Source organism: Tinamus guttatus, unplaced genomic scaffold (genome assembly GCF_059628265.1).
Source record: "Tinamus guttatus ecotype Peru unplaced genomic scaffold, ASM5962826v1 Tinamus_guttatus_pri_ptg000397l, whole genome shotgun sequence".
In the NCBI taxonomy this organism is placed as follows: Eukaryota; Metazoa; Chordata; class Aves; order Tinamiformes; family Tinamidae; genus Tinamus; species Tinamus guttatus.
In genome coordinates this window covers 1,421,132-1,441,244 of record NW_028288931.1, presented here as the reverse complement: position 1 = coordinate 1,441,244, position 20,113 = coordinate 1,421,132, and the positions used below count along the sequence as shown (strand labels likewise).

Below are 20,113 nucleotides of genomic sequence, written 5' to 3'. Positions count from 1 at the left end.
CCCGGAGCGGCGGAGAGGCCCGGGGCGACGGGGAGGCAGCGCCCGGGGCGCGCTGGTCAGCGCGGGGTGTTGGGTTGGGCCCGGGGGGGCCTCCCTGTCTGCGGGGCCCCGCACTGTGGTATCGGCCCTCGGTGGTGCCCTTGTGGGAGCTGGGTCTTCCCCTGCCTGCTCCAGGGCCTCGGCAGAGCCCCTGCGGGAGTGGGGCCCTTGGCTTCGCTGTCCTGGTGGCCTTGTGCCACATTGCGGGGATGTGAAAGGAGTGCCTGACTCCTGTGCGGGAGCTGGGGGCTCTGAAGGGAGGAAAATCTCCCCTAGGGATCAGCGTTCCCAGAAGTTCAGAGGCTTCCCCTTCAGGGGTTGGGCTGGAGGTAGTGGTGAAGGGACCATCTGCTCCATCGTGAAGCCAAGTGAAGTGACTCTTTATTCAGTCAGGATGATTTCATGCAAAGGCCCCCCTGGGCATAGAGGCTGCTGTGGCTTCTGGAGGCAGCTCTTAGCACGCAGGTGCTATCTCAGGCACTGCAACCCCATAAGTTAGTATTAGATGTGGCTTTTGTTTATTAATAGATTGACATTCATAGCACAAGCGCATTGCAGGAGGACTTAACAGCTTTTATAATTCTTGAAATTACACATGCCCTTCTTCCTGTTAAGGAAGCGTGTCAGACTTGCTTCATCCCTGGATGTCTTGTGATAGACCCCTCTGCAGCAGCCCCCTCCGTGCAGGCTTGGAGCTGATGTGCATGGACAGACGTAGCCTCCGACATCATCAGGTAATGCAGCCCGAATCGTGTTGCGCCTCTGTTGCCTCCAGGCTGCTGTTTCTGAGCAGCCCCACGGAACCTGTGCTGCGCAGTCACCTGGACGTGAGCGGCTGTGCAGCTCGGGTGTGCAAAGCCCTGTCCCTCTACGGGAGGCTCCTCTTGCTCCCAGTTTGGGTCCCTGCCATGTGTGGGAGCAGCTCTCAGTGCCTGCTCTGTGCCTCCCCGCTTAGCTCTCCTTTCTTCCATGTGCTGTTTCTTCTCTCCCTCGTGCCAGCTGTGTATTGTTCATGTTATTCCCACCTACTTTCAACATGCTTCTCTTTCCCTGCCCCGTCTTAACTTGGAGCCACTAGCCGTTTCCCTTGAAAATGCCATGGGCTGTTCCCAGAGCTGGGACCTGCTCGCTGGGCTCCTGCAGAACCCGTGGGCACCACGGGCTTTCGCTTGCTGCCCCGGGCAGGATCCTGGAGCGCATGGAGCTCCCGTCTTCCTGCGGCTGGCCCCTTTGCTGTGCTGCTGTGGGAGGCAGCTCTCATTAGCTGCTTGGATTTGACCTGTTCCCCCAAGAATTTTGGGGTGGGGGGAACCGCGTTTCTTTGGAGTTTGCTTTAATGTTTAAAGGAAGTCCCTGTGTATTGAAATGGATGTGATACCGTCCAGACAGCGCTGGGCAATCCCAGGCAAAGGGAGGGAGAAAAGAGATGGGGCTGGTTGGGGCCCAGGCATGTGGCCGACCTTGCTTCCCATTCCTGCTCCTCCAGAGGTGTCCAGCACAGTCATTGTGTGACTGTGCACATGGTTATTCCCGCTGGGATGGTGGGTCGCTCATCGGCTCGCGCCGGAGCGAGTGCCTTTTCTTGCTGCACAGGAGGAAGGGGCCTGGGGCACCGTCCCTGTGCGTGACGTAAAGGGACGTGCATGACACGGCCACCAACGCGCCCGCACGAGGGGCCCCGCAAGGGCGTCGCTGCTGCCGCCGCGCGGAACAGAGGGGCTCTTGTTCCAGCTCTGCCGGCACCGCTTCCAGCGCAGCCGGAGCGGTGGTGCCGCTGGGAACGTGCTGCCCCCCTGTCCTTTGCTCCAGTATTTATCCCAGCTGGCAGGCGTGTTACTCTGCAGCTCCCAATGAAGCCACTTGTTGTTCCAGGCTCACCCCGTGTGCGCTCACCCTGCTGTACTTGGGGATTTTTGTGAGCCTTGGTGAGTCCCATCCCTTGGCTAAATATTCCCTGGTGCTGGGAGCCTCGGTCCGTGTCCTGGTGCCCTCTAGCGGGATGTGGCTCTTTGGGGGACAGGCCACCGTGGGACCGTGGCCACAGGGGAGGAAGTGTCACCCCCTGCTTGGTGCTGCCCTCTGTGCTGTCCCCGTGTCCCACTGCCCGTCCAGGCCGTGTGTTTTGCACTGCGGTGCTGCCCTGGGCAGAGCCTTTTCCAGGCAGGACGGGGACATCGGGCCATGCCACGAGGGACAAACGCGGCTGCCCCGGGCTCCGTGGGAGCCCCACGTGCCCATGAGGTGCTGCTGGGCGGGGGGGGGCGATGCCCGTTTGTCACCCTTGGCGCCACGTGGCCGCGCTCTGGTGGCCGCGGATCCCGCGCGCCCCCGTCCCACGTGCGCGGCCCCGCGTGGCGCCCCCAGGGGGCGTGGCCGCGGGAGCCGCCGCGCGGCCCCAACCATTGCTGCTTGGGGGGGGGGGCAGGGCTGTTCCATTGGGCGGCGGCGGGGGGCGCTGGCGGGCGGAGCGGGCTGTACCAACGCCTGCTCTGCCCCGGGGGGGGTGAGGAGCGGGGCCCTTCCAGCCTCCGCGGCGGCTCGCGACCGTTTCCCCGCCGTCGCGGGGAGCCGGTTCTCCCAAGGCGATCGGCACGGCGGGCTGTGCGGAAAGGGCAGCGGGGCCGTTTCGCCGCTGTCCGCCCCGCCGCTGGGCTGCGCTCCACCCCCCGCCCCGTCCCCGGTGGGCGGTTCCGGGTGGGGGGGGGGGCGGACCGTACCACTGTGTGCCGCGGGTGTGAGGCGGGCCGTGCCACTGCGCGCGCGGGCGGGGGGCGGCCTGTGCGCGGCGAGCCGTGTGGCGGCGCGCGGCCTCTCGGGCTCCCTGCGCGCGGCCGGGCCGGACCGGAGCCCAGCGAGCCCTCCCTTCCCCTTCGCGTCACGGGCCTCGCCGCCGGGCCCGGCCCGCTGCTGCCGCTGCCCGCCCTCCGCCTTCCCCCGGCCCGCCGTGTGCGTGGGAGGCGCCGGGCCCGCTCGGACGAACGCCGACGCGCTCAATGCCCAGGGTGAGGGGGCCGCGGCGGGGAGGAGCTGGGGGGCGCCGGGTGAGGTCCGAGCCCCCGCCCCGGGGCGGGCCCGACGACGGCATGGGGGGCCGGGGGGTTCCCCCGGGCCTCGAGAGGCCCTTGCGGCCTGAGCGGGCGGTTTGGGGGTGCCCTTCGTGGCCTCGTGGGTCCCCCGGCCTGTACGCGTGGGTTTCAGGGGGGGCTTTCTTGCTTTGAGGGCTCCCTGTGGTCTCTGTGAATGGTTTTGGGGGGCCTTTCCTGGTTTGGGGCATTCCCTTGGCCTGCACCCATGGTTGGGGTGTTGTTCTTCCTGCTTTGGGGCATCCCCTTGGCCTGCAGAGCTGTTTTGGGAGGGTTTCCTGGCATTAGGAAGGTTCTTCCTGTTTTGAGGGGTGCTTCCTGGTTGGGGGGGTTTCCTGTTCGCTCTGGCACAACGGGCTGCTTTGAGAAGGTCCTTCGTGGTCTAGGGAGCCTGTGGGGCAGGTTTGGAGGAGCCTTTCTGCTTTGGGGGGTTCTCTCTGGTTTGGGAGCCTGGTTTGGGGCGTCCTTCATGGCCTAGGAGGTTCCCTTTAGCACGAGGGGCTGCTTTGGGGAGTCTTTTCTGCTCCTGGGGTTTTGCCCTGGCCTGTGGGACTGGCTTGGTCGATCCTTCCTGGCCCGAGCAGGTTCCCCTGGCTCATGGGGCTGGTTTGGGGTGATGTGGGGGAAGGTCCTGCTTGTATCTGAGATGGGATGGGGGCGTTTCGGAAAGGATTATTTGAGAGGAGGAGGAAAAGGAGGAGGTCCTTTATCCTGCTGTGTGGAGTGAACTGAGGAGAGTCTCTTTACCCTAGAGATGCAGGAACTCGTGTAGGAGAGGATGAACATTGCAGGCGTGTTTGGGGAAAGGGCTCCTTTGTGCTTGGCCCAGGGGATGTCCATAAAAAATAGAAAGATCTTTCAGGGGTCTAAGCTGGAAGGTGGGGAAGGGAAGTGGTGTTATGGGGCTGGAGAGGGTGGCCAGGATGTGGTGGTTTTCCTGGGGTTTGAGTGGAGGCAGGGCTGTGAGGAGGCCGGTTGGTGTCCGTACAAGGCTGCCCCGCGGGATTTGAAGATGCCGCCTTCGAAGCGGGGAGTTCAGGAAGTCTGGCCAGAGCGGGAGCGAAGGAGAGCGCTGGTGTTGCTGAAGGAAGTACTGTAAGAGTGACCGAAGGAAGGCCCGAGATGGACCCTGCTAGGGAGCTGCGTATCCACTGGATGGGGCTGGGGGTTGCCTGGAAAGGGGAAACTTTGGTGCGGAAACCTGGTTGTTAAGAGCTGGAGTTCCTGGCTATGAGGTGCAGCAGAGGGAGCAGGCTGGGAGCTGTTGCTGCATGGGGATTGTCAGAGAAGTGGCCTCCGCTCTGCTCAGGCAATGATTCCTCGTGGTTCTTTGGTGTGATTAGTCACAATCTCCTTTTTCTCTCAGGGTGCTGTGTGCTTTCAGTATGAGAGGAGTAAGGCAGAAAGTTGGCTTTTAAAGGCTACTGTATAAATGGAAATGAGCTTCAAAACCCCCAGAATGAAACTGCCAGGTTCTGACTCAGAACTGCAGCTAGTATTTAAAGAAGAAAAAAGATAAACCCACCACCGGCAACAACCAGAAAACTCTCTCCTTATGACTCAACATATATAAATGCTTTAACTTTAATGAACTCAACTGCTGGAAAGAAGCTCTGTGTCTCAGTTTGTGAGTTAAGGTAGGAGTAAATATCCGTGTATGTACAGATGCACAGCCAGGAATGTAGGTGGCTCTTGTTACAGATGTATGCAAAAACATTACAAAAACATAGAGCATTGCTTTCAGAAGTCATTACCTGTAAATACCCATCTTTGTCTTTGACACGGTACTGCTTGAACGTTCTTCCTGTATCAGAGCAGAGGTGACCTGTGAACGCGGCGCGTTTCGTCGCTCTCGCGCTGCACTTTGCCCTGTTCTGGAATGTTGTCACTGTTGTGAGGCCTCCGAGGGCGACGGAGCGATGCGCAGGCCCGGCGGGGACTGCGCCACGTGTTGTTCGTGTAAAGGCACGTTTCTGTTCCTGGTTTAACTGAGACCATCCATAGCTGGAAGCACAGCTCTTCGGATACTGTAGTAGCTGTCAGAAAACTTCTGTAAATGTTGCAGGTTGTGTAATTTTGCTAGTACCTTTAGAAGATAAAATGTCAGTGAAACACTGCCAATGAAGTAAGAGAGAGGAGCTATCCTTGCTAGGTATTGTCTGTTGTGATGGATTAATTTGAAAGTTTATTTGCCTGTGAAAGAGTTGAAGGTTTATAATTGCTCTGTCTAAACCTTGAAAAATAGACCTAATGGCCTGAGAATTTAGGGTAGAAGTTTCTCTCTGACACAAGTGAATTACAGTGCTAGATCAGGCAGGCATCTATTCAGGGCAGGAGCTAACTGATGTATATCATAAGAGTATAAAATCTCTTTATAGTGGCTGTTAGCTGCAGTATTACGTTACACCTTTTTGAACTAATTGTGAGGGGACACAGGAGTCTTAAATCTCTTGATCCCTTTGTGTGTTATAGCACTTGAGACATTGGATTGCTGTCTCTATTCAGGTCACTCTCATGTGCACCTTTGTTTTGTGACCCCTTGTTTCTCTCTTTTCTGTAATAAAAAAGCAATGTTTTTTCCCTGTCTCCTACGCTGCCAGTCTAGCTATTCTTGAAACAGTTGTCCCTGAATTTTAACAATTGCGACTTTGTGGACACGCGGTGAAATTTATCAGTCAGCTTAAGTTTCAGCGGTGAAACTGACTTTAACTGCCCCAGGAGCGTGGAAAAGAAGCCAACTCTCCACTAAGTCATTTTTCCGGCAGAGCTACATGGCAAATTCAAAGAGCTGAGATGAGTAAGATGAAAGTAATTCAACTCTAACTTAATTGAATATCATCCCTGTTGCTATGTGATTTGAAATTGCCTTTAAGTCCTGCTTGACTTGTTAATGATTTTTTTCATCTTCATCTTAAAGGTGAGAAGAATATTTAGTCTGAGTTGTCAGGGAATATGATTATCCAGATTACATTTTCAAAAGCCAGCAGTTGATACAATTTAGACAACTCGACATTCTGATTTTTAGGAATGAGTTGTTATCATCACTCACATAATCATAAAATGTTTTCTGAAGTAACTTCTCTAACTTTCTTTTAATTACATGTATTTAAAGTCAGATTTAATTCTGTGACTTAATACAGCAGAGTAATAAGCTTTAAATTCTTGTTTCTTAGAAGGCCTCTTGGTTTTTACTGTTCAAACAGTTATAGCTTCAAGAACTTTATTTTTTTGGCTGTGGTATGTAAATGACATTCAAATGTGTCTTCCTTCTAAAGATTTTTAATTTTTTTAACCTAAATGGTGGCTGAGGAAAGTGTTTGATAAACATCTAATCAGCATTTTAAGTTGCAAAGTGGTTCTTTCTCACAGAAAAGTCTGTAGCATAAAACACACATACCTATCAAAAAAATTTGAAAGAGTTAGTAGAGTATCTAATAACTTTCCCCCAGTGAACTTGCCAGGATGATGTTCTCTGTGCGTTGATGCCCGTGTTGATGATTTAATGGCTTGACCTCACCCAAAGGAAGGCCGATAACTTTTGAAGTACTCAAAGGAGTTTTGATGCACGATTGCTCTCTTGCAGAGTAGTCTCACTAGGTCTGTTTGACAGCTCTTTATTCTTTCCTGATGTTTCGCTTTTAAATTGGGATTTAAAAGAAAAATAAATAAATAAACCTCTTCCTGAGGCAGGTTTGTATCCGCTGCTGCTGACTTTAAGGCCTAGGCCAGAGTGACTAGGTTAGTGAAAAGGAAACGGATGAGTCACCACAGAACTTGTCAGCAAACTGGGAGGGAGCTGGGAGGCGGGGGTGGACTGGGTGGAACAGCAGAGTTTTTGACCTCACCCCTCTCTGGGCACGTGTCACTCTGAACAAGCTTCCTTCAGAGATTGAACAAGATTTTTCTGATTTTCCCAAGAATGTTAGTCACAGAATTTGTCCTCCATATACAGAGAAAGCACATTTTGGCCTTGGTTGTTAATAATACCGCGTTTCTGATGTGTCAGGTTGACTAATTTTGGAGGTCTTGATGGATTCTCTCACTTGCAGAGTGCCTTTGCTTCCGAAGCAGCAGCTCCTCAAGACCTTTCTGACAGCATTGATGGAACAGAGCTCCTTTAGCAGGATGATGCAGGAAAAGGAAGTGGAATGTAATGTGCTCAAAATGTCAGGAAGAGTCTAGCTGGGCTGCAGGGCAATACTAGAATTGTAACTTTTGTAGGGTCAGGTTTTAAACTGCCTCATGCACTGTCACACTATTTTTTGTGTATAGATATACAGCACAAGAAGGAGATTTTATAGAAAAGGAAAAGTAGAAAAATTCAGCAGCTGAGTAACTTCATTAACATATCACGTGTAGATTTCCAGTTACACGAACAAAATTAGTTGAGGCAGTTTGAAAATACTGTTCTTAAAGCACTGCAGTATTCTTTTAATATGGACTGACAAATTAGCAGGCTTTGCTTTGCATCCTGTACACTGGCTTATTTTGAAAGGTGATCCAAATGCCCTTTGCAAAGGTATCTCAGTTTTGCAATCTTTGGAAGCTGCAGCTGTTGCAGGCTGTTGGGCTGTCTTGATGAAGCAAAGGAAGCACTTGGAAATGTGTGTTTTGAAGGATCAATACAGAAGAGTAAGTGGTTTGCCTAATTTCAGTGTTGTATTTAGAAGCTAGTCCAGTGCTAGGCTAGGTGGGTGTTATAGGTGTGTTGCTTTTATATTTAAGGCTAATGGCTAAGCTTCTGACAAGTCAGGAATTCATTTAACTGTTTTCTCTAAGTAGCACAAACAAACAGATGGGGTAATTGACAGAAGGCCTGTCCCTTGCTTACATTTTAAGCACATTCCTGCCACATTCCTGGTATTTGGAATGCCATTCTTCTCAGATTGGCCTCACTGGGCTTTATCAAGTAAGTGTGAAGGGAGGGGAGGCTGCTGCTCCCGGTGCTGCCTGGGTTGAATAGTCTTCTCCATAGGTGCAGGGGCTGTCACAGTTCACCAGACCTGAATGTGTAGATAGGCATCTTGATTGGTGATTAATTCCTGCTGATTAAGTTAAACAATGTCAGAAACCAATTCTCAAGCATATCTCGTTCCTTCTAATGCGAGGATTGTTATTGCTCGACTTGTTTGTGCTGCTGTCTCTGTTTTTTTCTCCTCCTCTGGTTTCTAATGAAGTAATTGCAGCTCGTTTGTAGTGCTGATGTGTTAGATACTTATGCTCCCTTGCTGAGGCCAACCAAATAAGCCATGTAGTAATTTTTTGGTTTCTCTCCATGTTCTATCTCACTTTCTAAGTTAAAGAAAAAAAAAAGAAGATTAATTGGCTGAAAAAACATTTCTTGTTTCATATTATACATACACATAACTACTATTTATCATAATTGGTCCTAACAAGTGCTCTGTTTTCTTGGGATTTTTAAATACAAATTTACATTGCTAACCGTAACAGGGAGGAAGAAATTTGGAGTATTTGCTTGGGGAGATCAGAAGCTGTAGACGACTTGAGTTTTTCCTGTTTTTCACTTTCATAATTTAAAACTTGATTTTTCCCATTTAGCTCCATGGTGTGTAGCAGCTGAAGGTCATGGGAGTAAGGAACATATGTGTCATTAACCAAATTGTTTTTAAAATAGAATTATGTGCTACATAAACTTCTAAGAGTTTTATCCTTCGAGAAATCTTCCTTTTTATGCTTGAAATAAGTGTTTTACATTTTTAATCACTTCTGAGCTATTAGCTAATTAAACACTCTAGTAATATTCCCGAGGGGAAGGTAAGGTGGTGTCATTCCATGGAGCTGCCGAAGGGACTCGGCCAAGGCTGCACCCTGCACGGTCACCAAACGGTGGCCGGGGCTCCCAGGGCCATTCTTGGTTTACTGGAACACGCTGCCTGCCTGTGTCCTTTATTCATGACCTGGTGAATTTACAAAACAGCTTAAAAATAATTAAATAGAAGGTGACTCTTTAGCTTGAGGGAAGAAAAGTGCAGCCTTAATGGCCGTGTTTGGTGCAGCGCACAGTGTAGACAGCGCTGAATGAGGCCCTTGCAACCAAATGATCAGCGCTGAAAGGGAAAACAGTTAAACAAGTTGTTCAAATATAACAGAATTGTTCTTCCCCCTTGAGACTGTGAGCTTTGGCAATGCTGTGAAGCTCTGGTGCTCTGGATCCAAGTTTGAGTCTCCTATGCCAAGATCTCTTGCCCGCTAATTTTGTTTTAAATGGCTTTCTTAAGCGCTGTGCTTTTGAGAACCTGATTCTTTGACTCTTCCTTTGGAGCAAAAGTCTTTGCAGTGACGGAGTGTGCGTTTCAATGGGAGGTGGGAAAGAAAACTGTCTGAAAACTGGCTTTCTTATATAAAAATTCACAGGTCCTAGGCACATGTGGATGCTGTAGCTGGAGTTATTCTGTTCTTGGTACAACATAGCAACAACAGACTGTAATGCATTTTAACAAATCCTTTCCTTTGAGCTTCTCTAGCATGTATGAGAAAAAGTTGACAAATGTGCAAGAATTGACAAATGTAGGGGTTTGAATCCACGCGTTTAGATGGAACTCTTCCATCTGGGGTGAGACTTAATCCTGTAATCATTAAACTGATAAAATATTCTAAATTCATTTTTGAAACTTGTATTTTAGTTGCTCAGAGTAAGAACTGCATTAAGGTCAGGAGAAGTTATTGAAAACCTTTGTTTTTGCCTATGGCAACCTAATTAATGTATTTTTTGGCATTGAAACATGTTCTTTAAGGAAATAATTGCTGTTCTTTGGGTGATTTTTTTTCCACTTTGTGGCTGTGAAAAAGATAATTTTGTAGTTCTTAATTTGACTATTTTAAAATGAGGATCTTATTAAAATGTTGAGAGCACCAAAAGTTTGAGGAGTGAACTTCAAGGCATGTGTGTGTTTTTTTTTTTTTTTCTTTTTTTTCCCTAGTTGTATTTCTTTGAGTGTGCCACACTGACCTTTTTGTCGGAAGTTATGAGTGTGATTTCTAATCGCTAACCTGGATTTCATTCAAATATATTTTTAAAATTATATATGTATTTTTGTTATATATTCTGTAATATTTATTTTTCCTCATGCTTTTTACATATCTTAATGTTTCTTTCAATTTCAGCATCTGTTCTGCTAATAAATTACTCCAAAGCAGATAGTATCATTCTGGTTAAATTAATCTCTTTCAGACAACACGAAAGTCCTGTTGTCTATTCTAGTGTTTCATTCGGTGTAATGTATGGCAGTTATACTCTTATAAAAGGCTCCCTGCTCGGGTGGGTTTTTTTCTTCCCCTCCAGAAAACTAAGCTGTACCAATGATATTTTTCTGCATGTGGGCTTAGGCCCAAAAGGTTAACAGGTATGTCTGCACCAACAAACACTTTTAAGTAGGTACTTGGCTTCGTGCTATTTTCTCCTCTCCTGTGGCACCTGACTAAGAGGGAGGAGCAGCAAAAAGTGTGTGAAAAGATTTCCTTGTTTTCCACTCTGGGGTCCGAGTGCCAGGAACAGCAGTTACAAGAAGTCCCGCAGTGCTGGGCTGGATAATGCTCAGTGCAGAATATTCAGGATGATAACTTTCAACTAGCCAGTGAATATTGTATATGTGTGTGTGTGTATACATAGATATATATATAGAAATGTTGTCATATCTGGCCTAATTTCAGCAACCTTGAGAAAAGCAGGCAAAGCTGCATCCCTCCCAAAAGTTGGATTAAAAATAAAGTCTCAAAAGAAATTTTAGTCCTTACCAGTAGAAATAGTTGGAACTTTCAGGAGAGTTGGTATTTGGGGTTTCTGGAATGAGAAACAATTCCTCTTACATGCTCTTTTTCTTCTCTTTAGGTGTTCTGTTGGAATATCCGTCGCACATTTATGGCGATTCTGAGAGTGAGGGCAGACTTCTGCCAGGCCCAGCACAGCACCCTGGCTGACAAGTGAGCTGGGTGCAGGGGGTTTACGTGCCATAATCACTTTGCCTTGAAGACTCCAGACACAGCGAACACTCTCAAATATATGGGATATCTTTTGCATATTGGAAGCATATTCCTTTTACTGACTCTAGCAAAACTAAGCAACAAGAAAACAAAGTGGAGAGAAAACCTGCCCTTATTTTTTTGCCTCACCAGTGCCTAAATGTAGAACAGGCTGCCTAGTCTTGCATGTAGTCAGAAGTTTTGGAGTCTGAAGGATACCACCTGCAGTAATCGAGGCCTAAGTTGAAGGCAAGCGGATTTTAAAGCAAAGCCGCTTTTCTAGAAGCGAAGTCTTTAAGGAACAAACACGGCAAAGCAAGCTCTGATCAATCCCAGGCATTCTAGTGGTCTTTTAAATGTTTTCTGCTGTGAAACGTTTCAGAAGTTACTGATTTTTTTTTTTGCCCCTTACACATTTTTTTTTTGCCATTATGAACCGTCCAGCCCCAGTGGAAATTACCTATGAGAATATGCGTTTCCTGATCACTCACAACCCAACCAATGCAACCCTCAACAAGTTCACAGAGGTAAGGCAGTCAAAGAAGGATGATACTTTGTTTTCTTACATACTGAAACTTTCTGCAGAGATACTAAACACTCATTCTTCACACCTGTTGTTCACAGAGCTTTGAGTATATTTTACATGTTACTTTGGGCACTTTAGTAGATTGTTTGCATTCCACTGACACTATGGGAGGAGAATTCACTTCTTTCAAATCCTGTGTTTCTTCAAATGAGATAGAGGTTCTGTTTTAGGATATAAAAGCATCTTCCTTGTCCAGGTTTCTGAAGGACTGCATGTTCTGACCCTGACTGCTTTCTGATCTTCCTTGGCCTTTAGAGTAGGATTAACTGCAATGCTCAAAAACTGTTGTTGAACTCACAGAGAAATTTTCTCAAATTGTCCTCCCACCCCCAACATAGTCAGCTATTGGGTGCTAAAATTTGTTCATTAAAAACAACACCCCCTGGGTCTGAGTATGGGCAGAGAGCCAACGACAATGGGCTGTGCATCATACTGACACTAGGAGGTCTTAAATGCTGCAAAATTTTAATATTCAGTTTTCTGAAAAAGTAACAGATGGCATCATCAGAGAAATACTAGTACAGCTTGCTTCTGCATTCTACTTTGTTCCACATCTGCTGTATCTTTGTGCCTTAGTCTTAGTGTCCTTAGTCTATCCAGAGGACTTTTATCTTGCATGTGTAGGTCTTTTCATTCTGATAAGAGTCTGTCATCTGATCCTGATGTCTGTCTGCAGCTGCTGCGATTTCCATCATTTAGCAACATGCTCTTCACCATGAGTCCACTTTGATATGAATAGTTAATTTTGTCTGCAACTCACATTCTTTTGGTTTCTTTATTTATTTCTGTGTTATTATGGATTATCTCTCTCAAGACTCTTGAGAGTCTTGAGGCTGGAAGAGGTGTTACTGCTAACTGTTAAAGGTCAAGTGATCCAGCCCAAACAGGAGGGGAAATTGTTTGCTGTATGAACCTTCAAAGTGAACTGGAGCAGCTTTTGTTTGATCTCCTGATTATTTATCACGCACAATGTGCTACTTATAGTGCATTACAAGGAAGCTGGAGTATGGTGGTGTGTGTGTTCTGTTCCTCCCTGCCTCAAAATGTCAACACTGGCTGAAGCAAGCAGTTCCATGCTTCTATTTAAAGAGAAGAAGAAGCTGCATGGAGAGTATGAGCAGCTATTTTCATTTTGCTCTTTCATATATGCAGTTTTTCCCACTCTGGCCTTTCCCTAGAGAAGAATATTTCAGTTATTTCACATTTATTCTCACCACTTGTAACCCTTCTACTAATGTAGGTCACACACGCTCTGTTCTGATTTGGCCCTTGCTCCTTCACTGTCTAGTCTCTGTGGAACTGTGGAATGATTGCAATATTGCTGACTCAGGATAGTGTGTTAAGTTTTGTAGCAATTGAAAAAAAAAAACTTTAATTTCTCACTCTGTCAGTGTCCTCACATGTTTTCCTTGTCCTTAAAGGAGCTGAAGAAGTACGGAGTGACAACCTTGGTGCGAGTTTGTGATGCCACTTATGATCAAGCTCCTATTGAAAAAGAAGGAATCCAGGTTCTAGTGAGTTACCTTTAAAAACTCTCTAAAACTTGAAGAAAATCACTGGTCTGCAAATGATGGAAGTGGCTTAATGTTTTAGGTTCAATAATGCCCTGATTTCTTTCAGATTGACCAAAAGCTGTGTGATTCCCTGCATCAGATAACGATGGCTTTGAGAAACTTGCTCCAATTTTGTGAAAAGTACTTTCAGATTCATTACTATGGACCAGACATTTCATTTAGAATAGAGACTTCTGCTCTTGGATGTCCGGATTTGCTCGGATAGTTTGGTTGCCTTTTAGGGAGCGTGTTGGTACTACTCCAGTGTGAATTTGCAGAACTTACAGCCTGTTCAGCCTCGTGGTCCATACAACTCGGTTCAGTTTATCCCTGGACGCAGCACTTGGCTTTACCACTGAGCCTCTTGGCGTGAAGATCAAACTCCCTTCTCTTAGTCCAAAGATGCCTTTTCTCTTTTGAGCCCAGGGCTGATAAGTGGGCAGGCTGCTTGTTTTGCATAAAGCCAAGACTTTTGCTGCCTGTTTGTAACAGAACAGCCATAGCCTCCTCACCCCTGGCCTGTAAACACAGTGTAGCTGCTGCCGTCTTCCCTGCTCCGCAGGTGGAATTCCAGAACTGCTCCTCACCTCAGCGTTATGCAATGGCTGTCCGACTCCATCACCATCCAGTACTGCTCCATGTCTTAGGGGAGGGTTTTTTAATAGGTGTGTGCTCGTGTTAAGCTTGCAGGCAGTATTTTTCCAGGCAATACTTCTGAATTATTATAGCGTGTCAGATGTAATCAGTCTGTTTTACTGAGTGACTAATCTCTGCTGTGATGCCAGAAACTGCATCTTGCTGCCTTGTTGTAGGTAGTTGGTCTTCTATAACCTCCTGTTTTTTATGGCCCAGCTGGAGGAACACTTTTATGGTTCCTGTAAGGAGGAACACTTTTACTGTGGCCTATCTGTGGAGCTTCTGCATCCAGATCAGTCAGATTTCCTGGCTCCCAGCCTTGCTAAGCACCTACTCCAGTTGTAGGCAGCCAGGAGCGCCTCAGCATTGTTGGAAAATCCGTCATTCCAAGGCTTCCGGGCTCCTGGAGCTGCTGCTCTGGAATAGATTTATTTATTCAGTGTAGGAGCTGTTCTGGGACTGGGCAGCGTAAATGTTCTCAGACACGCTGCTGTGGAACCGCTAGCTTTAATAGTCCTAAAATTAGAGTAGGTGAGAGGAGGATTAGACTTCTGGTGTCTTAGATCTGCAGAAAAGTGTGGGGAAGCCCTGGCTTAAGCTGGAGCTTAGAGTATTTTTGTGTTTCTATGGTAGAGCAGAGACTTGAATCCTTCGTAGGAGCCTCAGGCCGGATTCCCAGGGCTCCACCTCTGCCGCAGCCCGGCCAGGGCCAACTGACCTTGGCATCCTGGCAAGCTGTGAGTGGCACTGGCAGGAATGTCATGGCCTGGTGCCCCTGGCAGGCAGGAGGCTCTGCTGGGAACAGCCTCCTCTGAAACAGACGGGGGATTTTGCTTCTCAAGAAATGTTGAAAACTTGGTGGTAATAAGAACTGAACTGAAACCAGGTTTTGAGGAAGCTTTGCAAAGGCTGGAAGTGGTGTTTCAGCCAGCTCTGCTCGGGACCGTTCCGGTGGAGAGCCTTGCACTTGGAGTGACTTGTTTCTGTGTGCAGTTGTCACCACTGATCCCAGTCATTTTATTGCCTTCAAAATTCCCTGTAGCGCACTGGCATTTTGGTGTTTTAAGTCTACATAGTAATCAACATGCCCACCCCCTGCGTAGCTTTTCCTTCCTATTAATGCATGCATTTTCCCAAACGGCGTTCTGTTCTCTTCAGAAATGGTATTGAATTACCAGCTGGCTGAGAAAATAACACATCACTATTTAAAGCTAATATTTGCTTGTAAAAATAATGAAGATTAAATACACAGCCTCAGAGAGATCAGTGTCTATTTTAAAACTGTTGAGGTCAAAAGCCTGGTAAAACCCCTGAAACTGAGAGCGTTTTAGCAAAGCCTCCTTTCACGCCATGATGCAAAATAATATACTGGCTGGGTGGGTAGTGTGGCAGCTAGAGAGTTGTGTTGGCAGATGGCGTAGTGAGAAACCAGAGAATGAGATGTACCGTGTTTGAAGTAGTAGTACTGCATACGCGTGTTTATCAACAGGGATTAAATGAGGGAGGCGGGAGGTGGAGATGGATTTCGTTTCTGTGGGATTCTGCACAGTTCTCACAGTTCAGTTCCTGGGGAAGGTCTTGTCTGCGTAGGAATGTTGCACCAGAAAAGCTGCCGTTGATTTTCCTTGAAACGTTTTTGCCCTGACTGGTGAGCAAAGGGCTGCCGTGGGTTTGTTTGCCTTAAGGATCTAAGGCACATTTCACTATTCTACTCGTGTCAGCTTTTTCTTCACGGTTCATACATGCATCAGGCATCTTCCCTGCTGACTTAGCAGCATGGCCACAGCTTCACCCACGTTGGGGACGTGGCCTCGCCGCACCTGACACTTGTTGTGCAACCACGGGCTCTGGGACGTGAAGGTGGGAGAGCTCCACACTGGTGGCAACAGTCTCCTCCCGTGCAGGCTCTGGCTGCTGGGCTAGGAGTGTTTTGCCACTGTAGCTGGGCTTCTGCGTGAGCTCATGGGGATTTTGAAGGACAGGATCTTTGTCCCCTTCGTTCTGGTGCTGCTTCGTGGTCATCTGGGTCCTGCATCGCTAATCCTGCTGCGGGGGCTGGAGGACAAACCCCGAGCTCTTCTCTTGAGCAGTGCTGCTCTAATTAAAGCGTAAATAAGAATAATCCTTTCTTGTGTATCGTCCTTTTCAGCTCCTGGAGGGTGGCACAAAGGAGATGCTTTCTGTTTGTGCAAGCTGGGTGCATCACTCTGGTTTTTAATGACTGTTTTGCTCTTGGATCTTAGCATTTGTTTTCTGTGCTGCCTGACAGGAATTCTGAGGTGCTGCTGACAGAGCTTGTAAGCAGGAGAAAAACTGCAAAACTTTGCTGCAATTACTTCTCTATTCCCCAAATTATTCTTGTATCGCATTCTGGGCAGTATCCCATACACCACTGTTTTATCAGCCCTGATTTAATGTCAGTAGTTTATCAGTAATGATAAAGTGATGCTCTTTGGGGAAATAAGGGCTGTCACCGATTCCAGCCAGCACAGGAGTTGTGGGGACATGATGGGTAATGTGCAAGCTAAAGTAACTCAGTAACCTTGTGTATGTGGGGGCTGAAGGAAATTACTGCAATCTAATTTAAACTAAGATGTAGCAGCGATATGCGAGTTCTTTGCAATAGGCAGTGCCTGATCTCCTGACAGTCCATACGTCTTTCGCTGACAGTGGAAGACACTGGTACTAAATTAATATAGTTAGCAATGTAAATCAAATCATTTAATCACGTAAAGACTTACATTAGAAGCACATTTTTTCTTACAACCTTGTTTCTGTAGCCTGTTATTTTGCTGTTCTGTCTCAAATATTTTTAATTTCCATTTTCTTTAAAAAGGTGTTCTCTGTGCCTGTTCGGTTCAGACTTTGTGTCTGGATTAATCATAAAGTTATTTAGTATTTGAAGCTTTTTGGTTTTGTAGTTCTGTGATGTGGATTTGCACCTTGCAAGATTGCAACTGCTAACACATTCAGAAGGTGCATTTTAGCTGAGATCTTTTGTATGAACCCATGCTTGCTCCACAGGAAGTGTCAGGGTAGCAGTAAATGTATTTCAAAATGGAAAGTCTAGTGTTTTTCTCACCTTCCTTTGGCTTGTTGGGTTTCTGCAGGCTCTCTTAGGCTTCAGAAAATATCACCTCCTATTACCTGTCCCCAAGATGGTAATTGAAAAGCACAGTGCCAGCCAGCAAGAGAGGACTCTTCTCAGAGCAGCTTCTTACCATTTGGAGAGGTGGTTGAATAATATGAAAATCTGGCTGTAAATCTCTTTTGTAACATGCACTGCAGTCCACTAATGACAAGTGCTAAATAGCGAGGGATCATTTTTCCCCTTGCATCTAGGAGTGCTCTTTCTGCAGCACTCCCTGTTTCTGAGAAGAGTATGAAACATGTGACACGTTAGACTTGGATATAATTTTAGGACACATAGTACTCCACTTAGCACACATTCCAGGAGGGAGCTGTGGCCTAGAGAAAATGGGAAGCTCCTCACATGTGATTTTGATTTCCAGCCACGTTGGTGATATTTAGTGTGGCATAAGTAGCTTAAATATTGGCAACCCCTTTTATAGGCAGAAATGAAGTAATAAATTCTGTTTGGTTGTTGCCTTTGCCTACGTAGTGGGTTTTTTTTTTTTTTTTTTTGCTTATGAATGTTTTTAACTGGAAAATACCTTAGTGGCTGTGACACAACCACAGGCAAAAATCTACAGAGTTCCCATCTCAAGTATTTAATTGAAATGTCTATTGATTTTTATGTTGTTTTGAATAAAATGAGATTTCAAAGGCAGTTGTTCTTCTAAAAATTCTTCCAAAAAACCTAATTAACTGGTTGTTAAAAATGCAGTGTCACTGTATGATATTGATGTGCAAACTTCTATACATCTAGTAAACTGCACACTAAACTTCTTGGTTGAATAAATATCTTCCTTCTCTTAAATATGATTACCTTGCTGTTGATCACAGATTAAAATCTGTGTGTCAGCATCTGCTTCAGGGAAATTTACACGCAGTGTCTTTTTTCCCTCCCAAGGACTGGCCGTTTGATGATGGAGCACCACCCCCGAATCAGATAGTTGATGACTGGCTAAACCTGTTGAAAAGCAAATTCCGTGAGGAGCCTGGATGCTGCATTGCTGTTCACTGCGTGGCAGGGTTGGGAAGGTCAGTATCTGCTTTTTGCTGCTGTTCTCGCGCCCGTTCTGGCAAAAGGGAGAAAAAAAATCCAGATTTTGCTTTAATCTGGGTAACTGTCTACCTTTAGTAGGTGATTAAACCTCAGCTATAGAAAGCAGAGACAGCTTTAGGGGGGGAAAAGTGCTTAGTGCTTCTGAGGTTTCAGATTTTTTCCTCTGGAAAGCAATTTCTTGTGTTTATGCAGTTGCTGCACTGCAGTGATAGTGTGGGTTGTTTCTCCTAATTCCTGACCCGTTTCTAGTTGAGCTATGAGCACAAGTTATCCAAAAGTCTTTGCAACTCTGCGCTCAGGGGTGCTGGTGGCAACTGTGGGTGTTTGATAGAAAGTTCAGTCCAATGGAAAATGATCTCCTGTGGTTTCAGCTCATTTGAAGAGCTAATTCTTGACACTTACCTGATGTCCAAAGTGAGGACCTCAAAATAGAAAGCTTTATTGCCCTGGGAGTTCTTTGATTCTGTTCATAGCATGCAGCAAAGAAGATTAATCTACAGAAGTCATCTGTTAAATGCTATATAGACCTACGTCATTACTAAATCTATAGTGTTGTAGGAAACGAAATGCATTACAAAACTACTATAGACTTTTTTTGAGCAAAGCAGAAATTTAGGCCATAGAGAAATAAGAAAATTCGGCAATTACTGTTTCATGCCAAGCATTAAGGAGCTGTTGTTTTGGGGTTTGTAGGCGTGTGCTGGAAGCAGAACTGTTGAAAGGGATTCTGCATTGAATACTCAGTGAGCAATTGAGCAATAGTTTTCTTATAGATAACGTTTAAAGAGAAGACACTTATATTTGTTTATAGATTAATTTTGATGTATTTTGAGAGATTCAATGTATTGGTTCTCCAGATCTTGCTTAAATATTGATTTGTCATTTAGGGCTCCTGTTCTGGTTGCACTTGCTCTCATTGAATGTGGAATGAAGTACGAAGATGCAGTTCAGTTTATAAGACAGTAAGTTAAATACAACAATTTACAAGAAATTTCCTGGTTAATATATCAAGCCGTTGGACATTCCAGTTTTTCCTTTCCTAAATGCCTTTTTTCCTTCTAGGTGCTCTAACTTTCATTTGTACTGAATTCTTTGAGTACCATATATATATATATATTTTTTTATTTAACTGTCATGATTTTACTTAGCTGATATGTGAAGTAACCTTTAAGGGAAGGTTAACCCTGTCGTTGCTCAGGGAGTATTGCTGGTTTTGGAAACAAACTCTCCCAATCCAAGAAAATATGCTGAAACTTGGTAGCTTGATTTGGGTTTAACATTGGCTCTTAGGCAATGAGCTGCCTGGTCTGGTTTATCCTTCCTCAAACTGGATAAAGAACCAAGCCAAAATACCACTGTGTGGGTATGGGAAAGATTTGAAGCAAAATAACCAATCTGCTTTAAGATGTATGTGGTGATTGAAGCAGTACTTTTGCTATTGGCCTTTATTCTGTTTGTTTTAGGAAAAGGAGGGGAGCTTTCAATTCCAAACAGCTGCTTTACCTTGAGAAATACCGACCTAAGATGCGATTACGCTTCAAAGATGCCAACGGTCACTGCTGTGTTCAGTAGGAAGAAATACTAAGCGAAGGCAGAAGTTTATCATGGCTGTTTTCTGGACTCTTGGCACCTGGAAATGTGAATCTGGAATCAAACTACGTCATCAAATGAGTGGTGGAGTCAGTGCTCCTCAACCTCTGTCCTAATGGTGGTGATGATTTAAAAAATAAAAAAAAAATAATAAAAAAAGGAGAAACATTTCAGTGAAGGATTATTTTCTCCTCACGCTGCAGTTTGAACATCTGCAAGGAGAAAATCACTTTCAGAACCTTCTGTATTTTTAACTTTAAAAAAAAAATAAATTTTATGTCTAAGGAAAACCAGCAGAGCATTGGCTTGTGCAGAAGCTGTTTTCTTGATTTGAGGAAAGTGCCCCTCAGTTAGGTCCTGACACGTTAATTCCCACGAGACTCTTTTAAATGGATTTTTTTTCCTCCTTCCTTTTTTTCCTTCCTTGCTGAGGGCTGGCAGGTGGAAACGAGGAGCT

General features: G+C 46.1%; 1 protein-coding gene across 3 annotated transcripts; it reads left to right on the top strand.

Moving 5' to 3' along the window:
- The first annotated feature begins 657 nt into the window (after positions 1-657).
- Positions 658-19,845, top strand: PTP4A2 (protein tyrosine phosphatase 4A2). 3 transcript variants are annotated; one of them, XM_088531077.1, is made up of 7 exons: positions 2,946-3,041; positions 10,972-11,063; positions 11,547-11,629; positions 13,110-13,202; positions 17,911-18,041; positions 18,954-19,028; positions 19,530-19,845. In XM_088531077.1, exons 3-7 carry the CDS (start codon positions 11,573-11,575, stop codon positions 19,636-19,638), a joined length of 465 nt encoding a protein of 154 aa, XP_088387203.1. In that variant the 5' UTR covers positions 2,946-3,041; positions 10,972-11,063; positions 11,547-11,572; the 3' UTR covers positions 19,639-19,845. The 3 variants fall into 3 exon arrangements, with proteins under 3 accessions (XP_088387202.1, XP_088387203.1, XP_010215531.1); XM_088531076.1 differs by lacking the exon at positions 2,946-3,041 and adding an exon at positions 658-773 and having other exon boundaries at positions 10,972-11,629; XM_010217229.2 differs by having other exon boundaries at positions 10,972-11,629.
- Positions 19,846-20,113: the final 268 nt, after the last annotated feature.

Coding starts and splice junctions, on each gene's coding strand:
- PTP4A2 (XM_088531076.1), top strand. CDS start 11,534: ATGAACCGTCCAGCCCCAGTGGAAATTACCTATGAGAATATGCGTTTC. Junction 13,203..17,910: donor AAGAAGGAATCCAGGTTCTA/GTGAGTTACCTT, acceptor TTCCCTCCCAAG/GACTGGCCGTTTGATGATGG. Junction 18,042..18,953: donor TGCGTGGCAGGGTTGGGAAG/GTCAGTATCTGC, acceptor TTTGTCATTTAG/GGCTCCTGTTCTGGTTGCAC.